Source organism: Mesocricetus auratus, unplaced genomic scaffold (genome assembly GCF_017639785.1).
Source record: "Mesocricetus auratus isolate SY011 unplaced genomic scaffold, BCM_Maur_2.0 Super-Scaffold_100019, whole genome shotgun sequence".
NCBI lineage: Eukaryota > Metazoa > Chordata > Mammalia > Rodentia > Cricetidae > Mesocricetus > Mesocricetus auratus.
In genome coordinates, this window is record NW_024429200.1 from 17,793,574 (window position 1) to 17,813,590 (window position 20,017).

Sequence of the window (20,017 nt, forward strand, 5' to 3'; positions counted from 1 at the left end):
GAGGATGGTTTCAAAAGTCAATATAGTCTCATACTAGTGCTTTTTGTGAAAGACAAAAATCAAAGGAAAGTATCATACAGTATGATGATAAATATGCTCATATTCCTATTCATAATAAAGGAAATATTAGAAACATTCACATTAGTTGTGCAAAATTTTTATAGATGAGGATTTCTTCTATCTTTTTGTTTTATATTATAAGTTTTCCTGTGGTTTAATTTATATCTGATTTCTAGATAAATAAATGTCTATTTTAGGTTTCATTTATCAATGGCAAATTTTTTCATGGATATGTGATACCTATAAAATTTCTTTAAAAAATATGATATTCCATTTATCACACTTCTATTTTTATGAAACTGAGGCATGTTGTACATGTTTTCAGGCGCATAGAATTTGTACATGTTTCTAACAGGTCATCAATTTCTCCTTTACTTATCTGTCCTCTTGCAGGCATTTGCCTGGTGGCCAGACTTACTGGCTGAACATGCAGAGAAGTTCTGGGCTTTATTCACAGTAGATATGGATACTGCGCTGGAGGCCCAACCTCAAGACTCCTGGGATAGCTTTCCTCTTTTCCAGCTGCTGAATAATTTCCTCCGAAATGACAGTGAGTCCCTGCATTTCCCTTCCTGTATGAAATGGCAAGGGATGGGTACATATCATCTGTGAATATGTATGCACATAGCCCAGGTTTGAGTTTAGTAAGAGTCAGCATGAATAACCAGGGTGCTTACTGAACCTGTGTGAGTCTCTCATTCCAGAGTCTAAGGGAGATGACACCTCACCTCATTCACTGAACTGCAGAACAACTGTTATCTGGAATGCACAGCTTTCTCATTGAACCTCGAGGATCAGAAAACTTAGAAAGTCTGTTATTGACAGAGTACATGAGACTGCAGCCACCTGAAAGACACTCCATGTGTCAAGATTACCTTGTAAATGCACTATGTTTATGATGCTTTCCTCAGATAATTGTAAAATATTGCTACGTGTATGACTTGTTCACTCATATTTAGAAACCAAAGACAAAGTACGGGTCCTCTATTGAGACCGTTTCCCAGTATAATAATAACTTTCATACTTATTCCAGTAGGTAGTCTAGCGCCTGGTTTTTATTAAAATAGTAGTATATAGATTTATGAACCTTTCCTGTGATAGGCTTTTTCCATCTTCTCTATACTAGGTTCAGCTACCAGTAACTGCTCTTACACTGTGTGTGGGGGGTGGGGGTCACTAATTCCCTACTCCATACTGTTTGTTCTTGCTGTTACACACCGTGCTGGGCTCAGAACTCTGTGTCACCCAGACTCCATACTCCTATTGCCAAAGGCTATTTACACTGTCCATACTTTCTATACAGTTAACACTTTCTGTATATTCAAACTCCAAGTCATTTTTGTTGTCTTTCAAAGGTATTATTGCATTTTTTCAGTTCTAAAATTAAATCTGTGTCTTTACAGTAGTGGTTTTAATTTTGTTAATTACTCCTTGGTTTTGTTCATTGTTAGAACTTGACATCTGTCTCTGTATAGTCATTCATCCCTTTAAGTCTACTCCTCTCAATCTGAGGAAGAAGTTCCCATAGATATGAAAGCATGATGCTGTACACCCCAAGTCCATCGTGGTTTCAGATGTTAGCCAGACTGAGAACCCCTGTGATAGTAAGAAAGGTATTGTATTATATAGTACTTAACAACACTGGCTTCATTCCCTAGAGTCTCGTCTCTGCCACTTGACCTTTGACAGTAGTTTAGCCTCTCTAGGCTATAAGGTCTTTATTTACAGAATGAGAAGGGTAATTACACTTACAGCGTCATTGGTTGTGAGGATAAATTGAACAATGACTCATATGTAATAGATGCTAAGTGGGTATCATGAATACTGTAGACTTTCCATTTGTAATTTCAGTCTTGAGGAACTGAGTTCAACCCCAACACCAGCATGAGAAACCATGCATGATGATATGCCCTTGCAATCCCAGGGTTAGAGAGGTGAAAACAGGTGCATCACTGACTATCACTGACTGGCCAGCCTAGCATAATCTGCAAAATCCAGACCAGCGAGTAACACTGTCTCAAACAGCAATATGGACAATTTCTGAGGAAGGTCACTGGAGGTTGAATCCTGCCCTCCACCCATATGTGTATATGAACAAACATATATAGAACCATATTAATTATCTGTGTTGGCATTTATTCAAAAAGAGTAGTTAGTTAATGTTCACACTCAAACAGTAAAGATAATAAGTTATATAAGTTATATAAAATACTTGGACTTTTCATACAGGAAAATAAAATACTTTATAGATTTCTTGGAATTTGTCTTGAATATTCACAAGTACATCAATGTTGTAATATTGTTCCATATTTATTTTTGAGAAATACTCATGTATTTTCAAGAGTAAATTTTTGAAATATCAGAGTAAAATCTACAACATTGTTTAATCTTTGTTTTATATGTGTATATGTGTGCCCTGATACATGTATGTGCACCACATGTATGTACACATCACACAAGACATCAAGTCTCCTAGAATTGGAGTTACAGTCAATTGTTGGTCCTGTGAAGCAAATATGAGTCCTCTATAAAAACAATAAGGACTTTTAACCATTGAACCATCTCTCAAGACCCAAGAGAAAGACAGGATTTTAATTTGGGAGGTAGATTCACAAATACTGAGTTCATGAGGGTTTTATATTCCATTCCTATTTTGTAATGTGTCCTTAGCATTGACTACTGTTTAGCACATATGGCACTATTTTGGGTTATTTTGCTATGCAGTCATAGATCAACAGAGAAGCATTTATTAGAGGCCTCTTTGGGGCCCTGTCAAAATTGAGGGTGCCTATATCTTGGCTTGGATTTTGCAGTGATTAACAGATTTGAGAAAACATCAATTATTTCTGAGAAAAACAGCTCCTTCATGTAGTTGAGGTAAATAAAAAGTTCCCCAGTGCCATAATTTCCTTTTGGTACTGGGAGATTGGTGCAGCCTGGGGAATTGAAGGAGGATGAATAATTTTCATCCCAAACTTACAAGTTTTGTTTCAAAAGCAAGGCCACTAAATAATTCTCAGTAGTTGCTAAAACATACTTTTTTCCCTGGCTATTACCATCACTTTTTATGATAATTAAGACAATTGTAAATAATCATGTGTTTGTCTTATTGCATTCCTTCTACAGTGATTTGGTGAAATCTGTTTAAATATTTAGTGTCAACTTAAACTGCCCTCAAATTATCCATTTTGAAATCTATGGGAAAACATTGTCTTTCCTTTAGTCCTCCTTGAAAGGGAGATTTACATAACAGACATGCTGTTGCAGTTTTTACCATATTGACCCAATTAGAGTTATTGTCCAAATCCCAATTAATTACAACTTAAACTAGCCAGGAACAGTAAAAACAGAGAGCTTTGAGTGTTTAGTCTTGGGATGGGAGATAATTTGCTGAATAATGGTGCTTCCTTATACAGATGATTGTGTATGGGGGGAGGTGTGTGCTGCAGAGGGTGTACTGCTAATTACAGAGGATTTTAAATGATCATGATGCATTACTAATAAATAATTAATCTTACATTTGCTTTTCCAAAATTTAAAATGACTAAGACCATTCATTCAAAATAAGATACCAGTAACTGTAACTTATAATTTATTCTTTATAGGTGAACAGTCTTTACTGGCCCCAAAAGTTATTTACCATCATTTTGTATTAAGATCTTCATGCTTGGTATTTAAAGTGAACTGTTTCATCTTTTGGCCTGTGGGCGGGGGCGGTCCTAAGAAAGGATTCTTGGTTTTCTAGCTGAGGAGACTAAGGCTGGTGAAGGCAGTGAGTCTGAGCAGAGGCTTTGCCCACAGGGAATTAGGGATAGAGATGGGTCTGGGGCAAGATCACTAGTTGTCACCAGTTCAGTTTCATCCCACAGTAAGAAAACATATTCTGGGGGCAATTATGCAACAATATCTTACTTTTAAGCATTGCTTGAGCTTTTGATTTTAACTTAGAAAGCATTTATAGGGCACTGAGTTATGTGGACAGAAAGACGGAGTTGGTTCTCAAGTACAGAAAGGGTTAGATAAAGATGTTAGGAAGCATCTGTGACAAGATTTCCCTAGGAAATTAGTGGTGAAAGGGAGCAAAGACGTCAACTTCTGTTTTAAGGAGGAGAAATTTATGATGTCTGAGGTGTGTGTCTTCCCTTGCAGTTAACAATGATGAGAGCACACCGAAGCTCTGAGAACACTTGCAGATGAAATGTGGTTTTCCTCAGGGGGAAGAGTACCAGCTGCATCACGCTTTTAGCAACTGTCCCCAACCTCCCACCCTCACGATTCCCAGAGCAAAGCCGGTGAGGTAAACAAACTTAGGCTCCATTCCTGGCCAAAAAAGACTGAGCCTCTGCTTGCCTTCCACGCTGCCTCTGTGCACCCCATCTGCTCCCCCAACTAGAGATAATTAGACAGGCAGTTGCTTTAAGAGATATCCAAGGACGCGCATTTGAAAGAGCGATGTATTAAAAGTTGAAGGGAAAACAAATGTTTTCATAATGAAGCAATTACCATGTTAGTTAAATGATAACTAAATGACTACAAAGCAACTACGAATAGATTGCACCCTCGCATAGTCTTTTCCACAATTGTCCTGTGGAGAATAGGTGCAGCCAGTGACCGCTCCTGACAAATGAAAGCCAGCTACAAATGGCACAGATCATTTCTTTCAGCACGGCTGAAAGGCGGGCCCTTGGAGACAGTCACCTTTTAATCTGTGGATATGCTAGCAAGTGGCAAATGACCATTCTATTGGGGACTGATTCCCAAGTGAAAAATACCACGGTGCTTCTTCCTTAATTAACAGCCTTTTCACATTGCTAGCACATTAAAGCCAGCCCGGAGAACACCCGTGCTTATGTAATCAATGTCACAGCGTCTCTGCCTAAAGGAATAATAAATGTTCGGGCTCTGTGCTAAGTGAAAACCTGTTCCCCAAGACTTTCACCTTCATAAAGATGGGCTCATAAAAATCGAAAACGGGAAAAATTGGAATTTGGTCTCATGAGGATAAAAAGGCTAGTGTTAATAATTAACAAGGAGAGTGAAGAGGAGTCAAATTAGCCATAATAGAGCCCAGAGTGACTGGCAAAGTCACCTCTCATTATCAAAAAACTCATTAAGAAATGAAGAGGTGGAAATCCCGCTGGGTTATTCTCACACTTAGGCTGTATCAGAGATTATTTTTCAGATTTCTTTCAAACGAAGAACTGTTAGGTCACCATATTGTATATTAGGTTAATCTTCAAGCTTTGAAATATCAAGGACTGACACCTGCGTGTCATTCCACCCCCAGTGCTTAAATGAGCTGTGTGTCTGAAATCCACGAAGTGGTGTTTATAGAGTTATCTGTATATACACACAGAGAGAACAATGCAGAAAGGGTATCAAGTCTGCAGTATACCCAAGCTGTGTGCCAGCAGCTCTAAGGATAGCTCCTCTACAAGTGATGGGATGACCACCCAATAGGAAAATGTATTTAACTCTAATCCCTAGAGATGATTGAATTTTAAATTATACAACAGAACTTGTTCTCCTTGAACAGAATAATGAAAGAATTATAAAAGCAGCAGAGTAGCATTTTCCATCAGTGGAATTCCACAGGACAATGCCAGTTTCTGCACATAATGCAGACATTTCTTAAACAATTTCAATCTACATTCATTTAGGATATACTCGATTAAAGGTAACAGCCCATTCTAACATGTGTCTGTGTCCCTCACAGAAGATTTACAGAAACATCTATGAATTCTGCTGCTAAACCCCCAAATCCCCAGGTTTAGCTAACATTGATCATGCTACAGCCACACTCACTGCAGACATCGGAAAGCTGCGGCAGATGGAATAAAATTAGACTTTTACCTCTGGCTCTGATGTTACATAATCTCAGTCAGCCTGAAGACTTCCAGAGATTAAGGCATTGTCATCCTGAGCTTTGGTTAAAATTCATACTGAGTTGTGCCTAAATAAAACCCATACAAATACAAAACAAAATATGTGGATAGGTAAGAAACAATTCCTGTCTTTAAAAAACATGAAAACTAGTGGCTAATAAGGACACTTCTATGCTACTAAATATAAATTAATAGATGGTTATAAAAGACACACAACTCAGTGTCTGTTCTCTGAAAGTTAAGTTAGATTTGTTATATTGATTGTATACTATCTATGCAATATCTATATCTTTACTTTTCCTTCCCCCAAAGTAGGAAACACTGTAATATCTGAGTTTTTGATTGTCACCTCTCTGTAGGTATATTGTGTATAAACATTTTTTGTTTAAATCTTCTAGCAAATGCCTTGAGAGGAAAGGTAGAGTCGAGTTTGGTTTTAGGAACTTACTCTGGTAGTTAACATATAAGTTAAGTATTAATAAATGATATAAAATTATTCTTCAAAATATATCTGATTGAGGTTAGCAAAATGGTTAGTAAAGGCATTTTCAGCCAAGTCTAATGGACCCACATGCTAGAAGGAGAGAATTGATTCTAACAAGCTATCCTCTTGCTTACACACATACACACACACAGACCAAGACTCACACACTCTCTACACACAACAGTAAGTGAATAAGTGTATTGAAATGTAAATGAATGATTAATGAAATCCACTGTGTTTTCTACTTGAGTGGGAAGCTATCATAACTTCCATTAGAATGTGTATATAGGAAATACATTTATTGAGTGTGCACTTAATATGTCAGGCTCTCGGCTGGGTGCACAATGCTGCTGTCAGCCCCAAGTCTTCTCACTTCCCTCCTGAAATGCCGACTCAGGTTTTCTGTGTTGCTTGTCTTTGTTCTGTGCATATATAAACCTGAAAAGTAACGATTAATATTATATCTTAGTCCACTGTCTAAGTCTTGCTGCATGTTGACAGAATTTGAATTCCTTTGAATAATGATCTCATAGCAAAGTCTGTTAGTTTGTCTGTGGTTGGGTGGTGTTTGCTTTGTTTTGCTATCTATGAATTACACTTTTACTTATAAAATACCTAATTAGAATTTGAGGGAGGATAATCATTCTTACTAGTAATCCACTAATGCCAACTAATTGGAAGGCAGAACAGCAGCATAAAAGTGGATTACATAGTTCAAGAGAGAGCAGCATATGTTTACCCTGAAAGCAATACATGAACGCTTTCATTTGCCTATGCCTTTTACCCAGTCGCCATTGTCTCAGTAATTTTTATTAATTGGATCATAGTTTAAAGTGTGTTGAAATATTACTATTAAAAGCCTAAGTCAATTACTTTTTATTTATTAATTATTGGAGATGTTCAAACTAATTAGGTCTTCTGCATGCTGAGTTTTGCTTTTATGTAAGTCTTTTGCTTTCTTTCCTGTCATTTTTACTTGTCCTACAAGACTTCATATCAGGGATGTTCCTTCACCCTCCAGCAAGGTGATATTTGGGTACATGGAATCTTTGGAGATAAATGGCTATTTTGGTCAGCCAATTAGGTGCTAAACCTCCATGTAAGTAGCCATTTTTAAGATTCCAGGACAATCCATTGCACTCTGGCATCTGGAGTACAATGTCAAAAATAATCTTGACACTGGGGGGAGGTGCCCGAGACAGGCTACCATAAGTTTGAGGTCAGTCTGGTCAACATAAAGGGTACTAGGCCAGGGCTACCATGAGTTTGAGGCCATTCTCGTCAACATAGAGGGTACTAAGCCAATAAACCAGGACTACACAGCAAACAAACAAACAAACAAACTTTCCTAAATGAAGCCAGGTTGAAAACTTACTCTTTCCAGTGCATCCTTGCAGTGGCGCCTTGTAAGGCCATGCATTAGGCAGGTGACAGCAGCAAATTATAACACAGAGAGAAGACTCCTGATGCCTCAGGCTACCTCTGAGAGGGGCTTTTGTCTGATGGAAGTAGCATGAAAGCTGGCATATGGGCAAGCAGGGAAGATCACACACTGACAGACAGGTGTGAATTTCCGGAGCCTTGCCTCCTCACACTGGTATGCTACTCCCTGCTTCTCATGGGCCTCTCCCTTCTTCCTGACTTCTTCTTCCCACACTGCATGTCTTTGTGTTTCCTCCTGTCTTCCCTTTTCCCTCTTCTCTCATTTGTGTCACAGTACCCACCCTTCTTTCCCTTTCCCTCATCCCCATATCTCTTTGCATTTACTCCTCTCTAATAATCAACTTAAATACTGTCAGTTTTTCTTGTTTTTTTTAAGTGGGGCTTTAAAATAAATCAAAAAGGAAGGCAAGAGATCTATTCCACTGCTAGAGTAAGTACCTAGACTCTCAGTTCAATTTCAGCACTACCAAAAAATTAGAGGCAAGTGTCAGCTGAAATTGGAGCAAACTTCTAGGCAAAGTTTATTATTTGTTAAAAAAAATTCATAAGAAGTTAAATAATCTCCATTTTCTCCAAATTATGCATGAGATAATCACATTGTTAGTAGTAATAACTCCTCAAAAATTCTCTAAGTCCCATATCCATTAAAATAAGAGATCTTCATATTCAGTAGAAATTTTAGCAGCCAGAGTTTAGATTTATGGATCATAATAGAATTTATCATGACAGTATCATCTAATAACATATATTTTATATAAAATAGGAAGGATATACTGGCCTCAATTGGCAATATAGCTGTCATTGGATACAGTCTTCCAAGAAAAGATACAGTAGATTAGTCTTGTATCCAAATATTCATTTACACACCCAACACTTAAACACTACTGTAAGCCAGGCCTCAGCTCAATACTAAAAAACAAGGACCGGTGCTCTCATAGGGAGGAATAGGAGGGGAAGAAGTATAGATGGAGAAAGAGACATCAACCAATGTGATTTTAAAAAGTAAACACAGAAAGCCAATAACAGGTCAAGAAAGAGGGGGCAGAAGAAAAAGCATTTGTAAAATGATAGGAGGATTTGGTGACTCAAGTAAATCATCAAACTTATGCCAAGGAGCACAAGCACCTGAAATGGGCTGGAGAGGTCATGGTAGGGCATCAGTGAGGGCCTTCCTGTCTTGCTGAAGCTTTCAGTTTGTTGGAATGGCACACGGAAGGATTGCACCGGTGTGTGGGGAGAGTTGTACATTTTTCTGTAAACCCTTCTGCTTGACACCGTGAGGTGAGCTGTCCAAGGGAAAATTAGGAACCCAAAGGTCAATCAGGAGGTGCCTGCATGAGTCATTGCAGTAGAGTAAGCAGCAGCAGTGGAGATAAGCGGAGGACCAGCTTGCTGCAAAGACCTGAGGGCCAGGAGATCCACAAGTCTGGATTGGATGTAGGGAGTGAAGAAACGGCTTGTGCTACTCAACTCTATGATGTTTCTGTAGAGATGAGATAGGAAATCTCCACTTTTACTCCAGGTTGGGTGTACAAGGATTGGGAAATTTAATGTAATAGTTTTACTTATTTAAATATATTTTTAATTTATTAATTCTATTTCACACAATATGCTTTTGATCATATTCGTGGCCCTCCCCCACATCCTCCCAGATCTTCTTCATCTCCCTACTCACTCAACTTCAAGTTCTCTCTCTCTCTCTCTCTCTCTCTCTCTCTCTCTCTCTCTCTCTCTCTCTCTCTCGTTTTTTTGAGACAGGGTTTCTTTGTGGCTTTTGGAGGTTGTCCTGGAACTAGCTCTTGTAGACCAGGCTGGCCTCGAACTCACAAAGACCCACCTGCCTCTGCCTCCCAAGTGCTGGGATTAAAGGTATGTACCACCAATGCCCGGCTAAGTTTTTTGCTCCAAAACAATACAGAGAAACCCTGTCTCAAAAAGCCAAAAAAAATAATAAAATAAAATAAAACTAAATAAAAAATAAAACAGGAAAAATAACAAAAAAATGAAAATCTAAGCAGGTAACACAATGAATACAGTAATAGTTAAAGACAAGACTTGCTAGAAGTACCTTTGAGTCTTCTGTTACTTAATCTTAGAATTACTATAACATTTAATAACAACGTGGAATAGAATTATTTTCTACTTCTGCCTTTTATTAAACTGTGACTTCATAGCCAAAGCAGCTAATCTCTCTGTAAAGTACCTTTTGACATGAAGAGTTACAAGCTCATTTGTAGTTGTAATAATTTGTTAAACTTGTTTAGGGATCTTGGGAATAGTGAAATGGTAACAGTGGTTAACTGTATGCTTAAAAAGAAGAACCTAGATTCTTTCTTTGTTTTGTTTTATTTGTCAATGCTGTTCCGTAAGAATAAAATTTAGCCATACAGTCTTGCTGTACAGCAGTGTAAACTGTCTAGTTTTAATAAAGATGATATTATCAGTCTACAGATTTTCCTGTAAAAGCAATTCACTATATTTATAGGTCTTAAAAGATATTAATGCTCTGATACTAAGTTAACAGAGGAATAGACTGGACAGATAGACAGCCAATATTTTATAGTAACCTAAATAAAAGAATTATGATTTTATAATATATAGAGGTTAACATGTGGTTTTGGTGCCAAACGCAGGTTCCATTGCCTAGTAAGTAAATGACCATAGGTAAATTTCCTGTTCTCTCTAAGCTTTAGCTTTCTTTCTTGATACTTTTTTAAAATCTTCCTTTCTTCTTAGAATATTTGTAACAGTTAAGTGACAGAATGTACAATACAACTGAACTCAGCATTCGATACTCCAAAAGAACTGATATAGAGGAGAAGCAATATCTTAAGCAGATCCAGTCAATAAGATTTCATTAAATTTCTTAATTGGGCTGTCATAATGGTTTTGATATTTTAGGTGTGAGCATATTACCCTTAAAGCTTGGCGTCTTTATTTAGGTGACATTTGGTTAAAGGGTAACTGAATTACACCTCGGGACAGTGCCTTCTAGTTCTGTGACTTGAATCTGTGGGAATAAATGAAACACCTTCCATTCATGTACTAATGAAAACATCATACGATAACATTAGTCTTCTCAATAACACATTTATCACTAAATATGGTTTTCTCCAATTGAATAAAGAGACCTTTGGCATACAGATAAGCAAGAAAAGATTTCTTTACTGTATATTTCTTTAGCCTGTACATCCACAGAGATCAGAGTTTCAAGTCATGTGTCTTCCTTTATTGCTGTGTACCTTATTTCTTTGGAGACAGTGTCTCCCACTGAACCTGGAGCTCCTGGATTCTTCTAGATGGACCAGCCAGGCAAGCCCATGAGATACCCCTTTCTCTGCTTCCCAGCACCAAGTTTACAGTTATGCACCACTATGCCCAGCTTTTTACATGAATGCTGAGGATCCAAACTCAGGTCCTCCTTTTTATGCAACAAGCACTTCCTCCCCCCCAAAAAACATGTGGGGGTTTTTTGTTGTTGTTAGTTTGGTTTGGGTTGGGTTTTTTGTTTGTTGGTTGGTTGGTTTGGTTTGGTTTGGTTTGGGGTTTTTTTGTTTGTTGGTTGGTTTGGTTTGGCTTTTTGCTACAAGGAAAAAGTAAACCAGATGAGAGCTAGAATAAAGTTGGTATTGCCCATCCTGGATCTCCTGTTAGTTTCTACTCCCCTTTCACTAGACCGTGTTTCTCCACCCTCTGACAAACTTAAGAGTCACAGAAATATTGAGTGCATTCCCTATACACGCCATGTTAATGAATATCATGTGCTTTGTCAGTCTCAAGACCTGAAGACTTCTGTCCATTTTTGCATAGAGAAGCTAATGTGAGAAGCCCTCATATTGAGTGGAAGACCAGATTCTTTGAGTTGCTACAGGTTAGACCTGTTATGGCTCAACATGTGCAGATATGAAAATCCATTAAAGTGAATGAAACTGGAGAGCTTATTATGTAACATCGTCTACTTCTGACACCTTAATTAAAGCCACCATCACCCTTTACCCTGAGCTTGTCACTAGCCACCTCCTCTCTCTTATTAATGACCTCCATTTGTCATACAGAGACCAGAAAGACCAGGCCATGCCACTCCTTTACAGACAAGTGCCGTTGTGCCCAGCAAACTCCCACAGAATGTCCTAGAATCAGATTCCCCCAAAAACTACTCTATCCTTTCCTGACAATGTTCCTTATCTTTGTAGGACACAATCTCTGTCCCCTTGGAGCTTTTTGCTAGCTGTCCCCTCCACCTGGCAAACCCCTTCCCACCACAAAACTCCCATGGGAAACTTCTGATATTTAGATTAAATTTAAATCCTATCTCATCTCTTTACATATGCCTTTCCTGACCAGTGACTCTGTCTCTGTATATCTGAGACAGGGTTTTTCTGTGTATCCCTGATAGGGCTGGAGAGATGGCTCAGAGGTTAAGAGCACTGGCTGCTCTTCCAGAGGTCCTGAGTTCAATTCCCAGCAACCACATGGTGACTCACAACCATCTGTAATGGGTTCTGGTGCCCTCTTCTGGCTTTCAGTGTAGCACTGGCTGTCCCAAAACTCACTCCGTAGACCAGGCTGGCCTTGAACTCACCGAGATCCACCTGCCTCTCTCTGCTTTCTGAGTGCTGTGATTAAAGGTGTGCACCACGACCACCTGGTGTGATAACTGTGTATTGTTAATGAGTACATTTTCAGTTTAAGATATAAAACATTCATAAATGTGTTTGAGATATACTCATTTGAAAAACATTTGCAATGTATACTAACATTAATCAAAGCATTAAAAAATCCTTCAATCTCAGCATTGCTTAGTATTTTCCTGCAGAGTCTGTCCTGCGCTGCAGCTTAGCCTCATACTGTGACCTGTTTTAATGAAATTATGACCTTTGCATGGACAATATCCATCTCATGGAAGTGACAGGTACACCCTATCCATCAGTCTTATCCAAGTAGAAAAAAATGTAAGACTTCTATAAGCACCCTACAAAGAGTGTCCCCAAACCTTAATTCTTCAGACTAATGGGAAGCCAAAAAGTAAAATGGATGGAATGTGCTGTTTCAAATACAGAGGTATTGGGACTGAAAGTATATGTCAAGTGTTAGAGCATTTACCTAATATACTAGAAGCCCTGGGTTCAACCCCGCAGAACCACCAAAAACACAAAAAGTAATGAACTGAATTGAATACTCAAAAACAAATCTCCAAGTAACTAAAAAATTTGTGAATCAGAATAGATATTCCTGGGACCACAGCCACCCTCCCAAGTGAATCCAAACGTGTAGTCCTTAGATGTAATCAAGCTTACCTCGTATAATTGAACAGGTTTAGCATTTGCTTCCGTGATACACAGCCTAGCAAGGGTACTCTGACTCTGCTTAATTGCTGCATTTACATGTGTTAGGACCTTCTGTAATTTACAGTAAGTGGTCATGTGCCTATGTGTTAAATCTCTTAGGAAGTACAAACATACCACCTGCTCAGAACATTTTATGGAAAAATAATCTATTTTGCTGTGACAGGCATATATATAAGGCTAATTATAATTTTGAGGTAATTTCATGATGTGATATTCAATATAAAGAGCAAACTCGTTTATCATCTATCTGTGCTCCCTCAGTTTTCCCATGTGAGACTCTTTTGAGAAAAATTTTTTCCAGCTGTTTTTTTTTCAGACTAGCTGTTATTGTTATCCCTCTGACAAAAACTGTTTCTGCTTGCCTATTTCAGCACTTTTGTGTAATGGGAAATTTCACAAACACTTGCAAGAGATCTTTGTGCCCTTGGTTGTCCGCTACGTTGACCTGATGGAGTCTGCCATCGCCCAGTCGATTCACAGAGGTTTTGAGCAGGAGACATGGCAGCCTGTCAAGTAGGTACCGTGGTGTCTGCAGAGCACCTGTCTCAGTCCTGACCTTATGACTTTACCTACAGTCATCTGTGGTCATTGCTTATGGTACTCCCTTCCCACGTTGTTTGTTTCTTTACAGGAATATCGCCAACAGTCTTCCCAATGTAGCTCTTCCAAAAGTTCCAAGTCTGCCTCTTAATCTTCCACAGATTCCTAGCTTTTCTACTCCTCCGTGGATGGCTTCTTTATATGAGTCCACGTGTGTATCCCTCACTTACTTCCTGGTGTTGTGTTAGCTAGTGCATGGCCTGGGCTGTCTTCTGTGCAGATGTGTTCAGAGTGCATGGCATTTACCATTGTTGGTTGAGGTGTACTGTCTTGGCTTTATTCGTTTGAGTGTTTCAAGCTATTAAGCTGAGCTTAGCATATTGATGATAAATGCTAGAGGTTGGAAGAAAGAAATCACATAGGTTTTATGTTGTTCATGTCTATTCTGTATGGCAGATGTCAATTTTTAAAATCCCAGGTTATAGAGTCTGTCCTTTAAGTAGTAGGATTCTAAATTTCCCATGTTGATAATTATGGTAAATTCAAGGATGCTTAAATTCATTTTTCTTACTGCCCATATCATTGACATTGTACACAAAGAAAACCATCAGGAGAGGATTTCACTATCATCCTGTTTGCTTTTATCTTAGTGCTAACATTAAAGAAGCAGAATTAGACCTTGCAGGGAAGTGCCAGGATGTTCTTCTGTTGTTCCATTCCTCATTCAGTTGATGTACCTTGAAATTGTAAGGTAGTCTTGTTACCATTAAACATCGTATTTATTTCCTTTAAGTTGTGGTGAACCTGCCTACTACAGACTAAGTAAGGGCCATTATGGGAAAGAGCTCTAAAATTGAGTATGTCTCACCTTAAATCTTAACTTACAGATCATAAATCTTTCTTAGCCTCACTTTCATCAATTTGAAAATGGTTGGTTCCTAATTTAAAGATAGTTTTTTCGGGGGCAACAACACTGTATAAAAGTGTCTGACACGTCCTAAGCTTTCTACAAATAATTACTACTACTGGAACATGCCAAGTATCCAATAAAGGGTAATTACTACTCTGTATTATCATTGTTGCTGACAATCCCATCATTATTATTTATTGTTTTGCTCTTATGAAAAGTCAGAGCCTTATAGCAATCTACTGAAGTTACACACTTAGTTTATAATTATAAAAACACAATAAAGTCTTTTGCCTAGGTTCTTATATGAATTCAGTTAGCACAAATATCAGATGAAAATTACAGAGAATGTATCCATGTATTCGGAATTTGCAGTGTTCTAGGTACAGTGCCAAGTTCTTTATCTCATTTTGTCCTTATAACAACTCTGAAGGTAAATGTCTCTATCGATAGGCAAATTGTAGGTGATTAATAGGCAAATTGTAAGTGATAGGCAAATTGTAAGTGACAGGCATAAACTTGAACCCTCGCTGGCTAGCCCTCAAAATCCTTCGCACACTTCACTTTTGATTCTGCTCCAGTAGAACAGACTGCTGCTCAACAACCTCACTAGCTTTGTACCCACCTTCCACCATCTAATTTACTCTGCCATTTAGGTATACAATCAAGAACACAAACAGAAAGAGACCAAGAAAGAAAGCAATAACTTGTGAAAAAGTTTGCCAGCTTTCTCCCAAGCTAAACATCATTAGTGGACTGGTAACATGACTGGGATACAGTCTTGCATGTCAAACTTTTTCTTAGAGTTAGATGCTTTGTGCCATTGGAATGTGTAGAGTAGTTTTTGTGTATGTTCAGAAATTACCTTTGCAGTATAAGAAACCTTTCTAAAGTTTGGTCTCTATACTCGTGTATAATTTTACTTCTCTTCTTCCTCCTTCTCCATCTACATTTTACTTGGACAGTGTTGTGGATATTATCCTGTATAATTTATTTTCTTATTGCTATTCTGTTAGCTTGCAGATTTGTGTAAAACCTGAGCCCTTTTTGTCGTTGTTGTTGCTTTGGGACCATTTGCAAAGTGATGTAAATCTCAAGACAGGAATCATGATAAGTGGGTAATGATGCCTTCATTGTCATAGGCAAATAAGAAATGTCCTCTATAAGTTGATCACCATGATTATTAGGTTTTTTGTTGTCATAGTGACCATGATTATTCATAATGTTATGATGTCATTGCAGTTGGCATTTTAAATTGGTGTACGTTTATTGTACAAGATGATGGGTTTCATTATGAAAGTCTCACACATATGTATCATGTACTTTGCTCTGATTCATGTCTCCTCCTCTCCTAGTTGTCCCCTTTCTGTTCCCAAATAATTTCCCCCTTCTACTATCAGGACTTTATGGCTTTTTACATCTACATCCAGAGTATTGGCGATGCCATGTGGTACGTGTCTTTCTGAGCCTGGCTTACTTCACCTAGAATACTGGTCTCCATTTATATTCATTTTCCTACTGTGTAATTCAGTTTTTGATATTTTGTTATAAAACATTGAGGAGCAAGAAACATTTCCACTTTGTGTTAAAATTAAAGATTTGACTACTGGTAGAGTGACAAAGTACATAAAGTAACTAGATTAAGGTGATATGTTGGTAAGAGCAAGCCTCAAATGTAGGCCCTACATTTGATTCAAACACCATAAATAAAAAAGGTGGCTTTGGCCAGGTGGTGGTGGCTCACGCTTTTAATCCCAGCACTCAGGAGGCAGAGGCAGGTGGATCTCTGTGAGTTTGAGACCAAGCCTGGTCTACCGAGCGAGTTCCAGGACAGGCTCCAAAACAATACAAAGAAACTGTGTCTCGAGAAAACAACAACAACAACAAAAAAAGCCTTTGACAAAGTTGCACAGGGTGGCATTGCAGCCCCTAGCTGATGTGTAGCAATCATCAATAGTGGCCATCATTGGTAGCTTCTTGGGCACAGGAACAGAGACAATGCCAGTGCCTCTTGGGACAGGGATGGGCAGGGATTAGCTGCACAACACAGAACACTGGACAGTATAGTATTCTTCCCCAAGTAATCCCACTGCACAGAGACAATGGAAAGCTTGGCCAAGATGATGGCCCTTTGGTGCACTTAACAACACTAAGACCAACATGACCACTATAGTCTCTGATCGCAAAAAAAAATCCTTGAACCTGGTCCTCTGGAGCTGGAGTCTGCTTCTGCACTGGCATGATCCTTAGAACATCATCCTTTAGGGATCCACCCAGAAGAAAATTTAATCGGCAGTCCACCTTGGTGATGGGTATGTGTCAGCTTTACCTCTATGAGCCTCGCAGCTTCCACCATGGCCCCAACCTGGACCATGACCAGGGCCCCTTAAGACCACTGAGGAACAACCCTCCACAGGGGCTGTTGCATCCTCCCAACCCGAGTCTAGCTGCACAGGCATCATCTGCCATTTGTTTTCCCAGAGAAGAAAGCTCCTAATTTTTTAAAAGAAAGAAAGATCCAGATGATTCCTCCCCACCTCCTCTATGTGAATAGAGTTATCATTTGGGAAGGGATGGCAGTACAAATGAATGTCATTAAGCTAAATCTGTACTGACTTAGGGGATTACATTTCAGTTGTTTAATCTGTAAATAATGTTTTTAGGACTAGGTCACTGATTAGAAATAATTTAAAATGAAAAGTCTGAATAAATTACAGGTTATCTGTATCAAATCTAAAGAAAACCTATTTATATTTTTTCATCGATTTAATTATAACAAACACTTATTAGACCAATTAAATTCCCAATTAAGCACATTTATTGTCTCTAATTTTAACAGAGAAGTAGTCAGAAAAAAACATATTTGTGTCTTTATAAAGTATAACTCACATTTGTGTAAAAAAATTTAATGGCATTGCCTTGGCTATGAAATTTTTGTTTTGATGATAATTTTTCTGGTGGTATATTGCTAAAGCGTGCATGTTTCTAATGTTATATCCCTCCAAAATTTATAAAGCCAATTTGCCACTCACCAAGTACATCCAACTGAAACACAAATCTTCTAACTGTACCCTAAGGATATATGGGGGCGGGGGCTGCCTGGCCTTTTATTCTTCTCGTGTCTTTCTTGGACATGTGATACATGTAAAGCGAGTATTATTGTCTTACACATTTTTCACAGCAGTGTCAGTACAGCCTTGTCAGACCTTTATTGATGCTGCATTCAGCACACATTAAGGTGCAGAGACAATCAGGCAGTAAAATTCTGTGCCTCCTATTCAGTTTTGCCATGATTGGTCCCTTGAGAACTTAACTCCAAAGACACTTGGCTAGACCAGGAGATCCTGAGAAAATCCTGGCAGAATGGAGAGGGATAGCAACTTAAATTGGAGATAGAGCTGAGACACTGAGGCCAGGGTGCAGGGCAGAAACCAAGCTTTTAATTAGCCAGGGCAAGGGTGATTTTTCTAAAGCTCGCTAATTAAGATATATTTAGCTAAACATTGTGGTTGTTTAAAATCATTTGTTTTAAAGTTTCCAGTGCACCCTTGTAGTAAATGGGTTTTATTTATTTCATTTTGTATTGAAGAGTAAGAATATAAATTTTGTGGGGCAATTGTTAGAACACTGAGAACAAATAAGTCAGCTATTTTCTCAAGTTTTTTATTTTCTTTTTACTTCTGCTTTGTTCTGATTTTGTGATTGAATCACAATGTGGTCTAACGTAGGAATATTTTGCTTTCAAAATCTGCCATCCTATTAACTGGATGCTTGCCTCATCGAAAGTAGTAATGGTATCAGTTGTTCAAATAGCATATGAACTCTGCTGCAGACTACCTTCATACATGGTGTGAAAATGCCATTTCCTAGAGTGATTTTTCTTGCCCTCGCGAATGCTGGCTAAGTCGTGCATAAAGCTGGAAATGCATGATTGTGCTTCATCTCCACATACCGACCCTGTGTTAGACCATTGCTGCAATGTTAGATTTCAGTGGTGAGCTATAAGCAGCACAAAGCAGTTCAAATGGGAAGTAAAGGTTTGCTTTCCTACCTAGCCTATTATTTCCTGTGTGCTCCACTCGTGTAGACAGAAGCCACAGTGACAATGGACGCATAGATGCATGGATGACAGTAAGGTACTGCTAGGTGTGAGCATATAAATTTTCTTGTACAAAACACATGTTCACCAGGCAGTGGTGGTACATGCTTTTAATCCCAGCATTCAGGAGGCAGAAGCAGATGGATCTCTGTGAGTTCAAGGTCAGTGTGGTCTACAAAGCTACACAGAGAAACCCTGTCTCAGGGGAAAAAAAGCCAAAACACTTTTCAAATCTTTAAGATAAGTTCATGTATTCATCACTATCTTAGAAACTAGTAAAGAGTGATTAAAATGTTCATCCTTCTATGCACAACTTGATTTCTGTCTTTGGTCTCTGTACCCACGTTAGTCCTCTTTGCAAAAACTCACAGCCACATTTATTTCTTTTATATTCTTTTTGCCTTGCCTCATTAAGAATTGAAAGGAGGACTTAGAAAGCTAGCAAAAGAGAACACTGGATCATGAGAGAGTGTATGGGGTACATTCTCCACTGATGGCAATAACACAGAAAGAAAAATCAATCGATGGGTGGTCCACGTTGTTAACAGTGAAGGTTCACGATCCTCTCATTTTTTTCCTCTTTTTTTCTAGCAATGGCTCAACAACATCTGAAGATCTGTTTTGGAAACTTGATGCACTGCAAATGTTTGTCTATGACCTACATTGGCCAGAACAAGAATTTGCCCACCACTTAGAGCAAAGACTTAAACTTATGGCCAGTGATATGATAGAGGCCTGTGTCAAAAGGTAGATGTGTATTTCAAGTTGCTGCTTGGTATGCCAGCACCTGTAATGCCACTTTTTACCAAGTACTTGTTACTTAATTGTCACAGGGAACAACTGAGTATGGACCACTGTTTCAAAATATACTGGACATTCTCTTATTTTAGTTGTGGGAAGCCAGGCCGTTGATGAACTTAATCTGATGATACTGTTTTCAGGTCTCCCGTCCCTTTGTCTAATCAGTAGCACCTACACCATATTAATCACATCTACCATGATTGTCTCTCTGGGAGTACTGTGCTTTATATTCCCAAAATAGCATCTCCTGAGACATACAGAAACAGTCTATTGAGTTCTTATGCCTTATGTATGGTGTCTGTGTGCCGTGAAGTGGCCTGATAAGCTCAAGATAACAATTAGCACCACTTCTAGTTCCAAGGTTACTCTCTGCTTTCTGGAATTTGCTAGTTGCATCAGACATTCCTCCGCACTTAACCAGAAATAAGTTAAAGACTTCGGAGACGTGTA

General features: G+C 38.6%; 1 protein-coding gene across 18 annotated transcripts in view; it reads left to right on the forward strand.

Moving 5' to 3' along the window:
- The window catches only part of Cadps2 (calcium dependent secretion activator 2), a 519,904-nt gene that overhangs the window by 438,006 nt on the left and 61,881 nt on the right, over nucleotides 1-20,017 (forward strand). For 9 of the 18 annotated variants that reach the window (XM_040728765.1, XM_040728767.1, XM_040728757.1 and 6 more), the window contains 4 exons: nucleotides 454-610; nucleotides 13,592-13,733; nucleotides 13,852-13,971; nucleotides 19,358-19,513. In XM_040728765.1, coding sequence (XP_040584699.1) covers nucleotides 454-610; nucleotides 13,592-13,733; nucleotides 13,852-13,971; nucleotides 19,358-19,513 — 575 coding nt within the window. The remainder of the gene's footprint in view (nucleotides 1-453; nucleotides 611-13,591; nucleotides 13,734-13,851; nucleotides 13,972-19,357; nucleotides 19,514-20,017) is intronic. The other 9 variants (XM_040728766.1, XM_040728773.1, XM_040728768.1 and 6 more) reach the window with 1 other exon arrangement.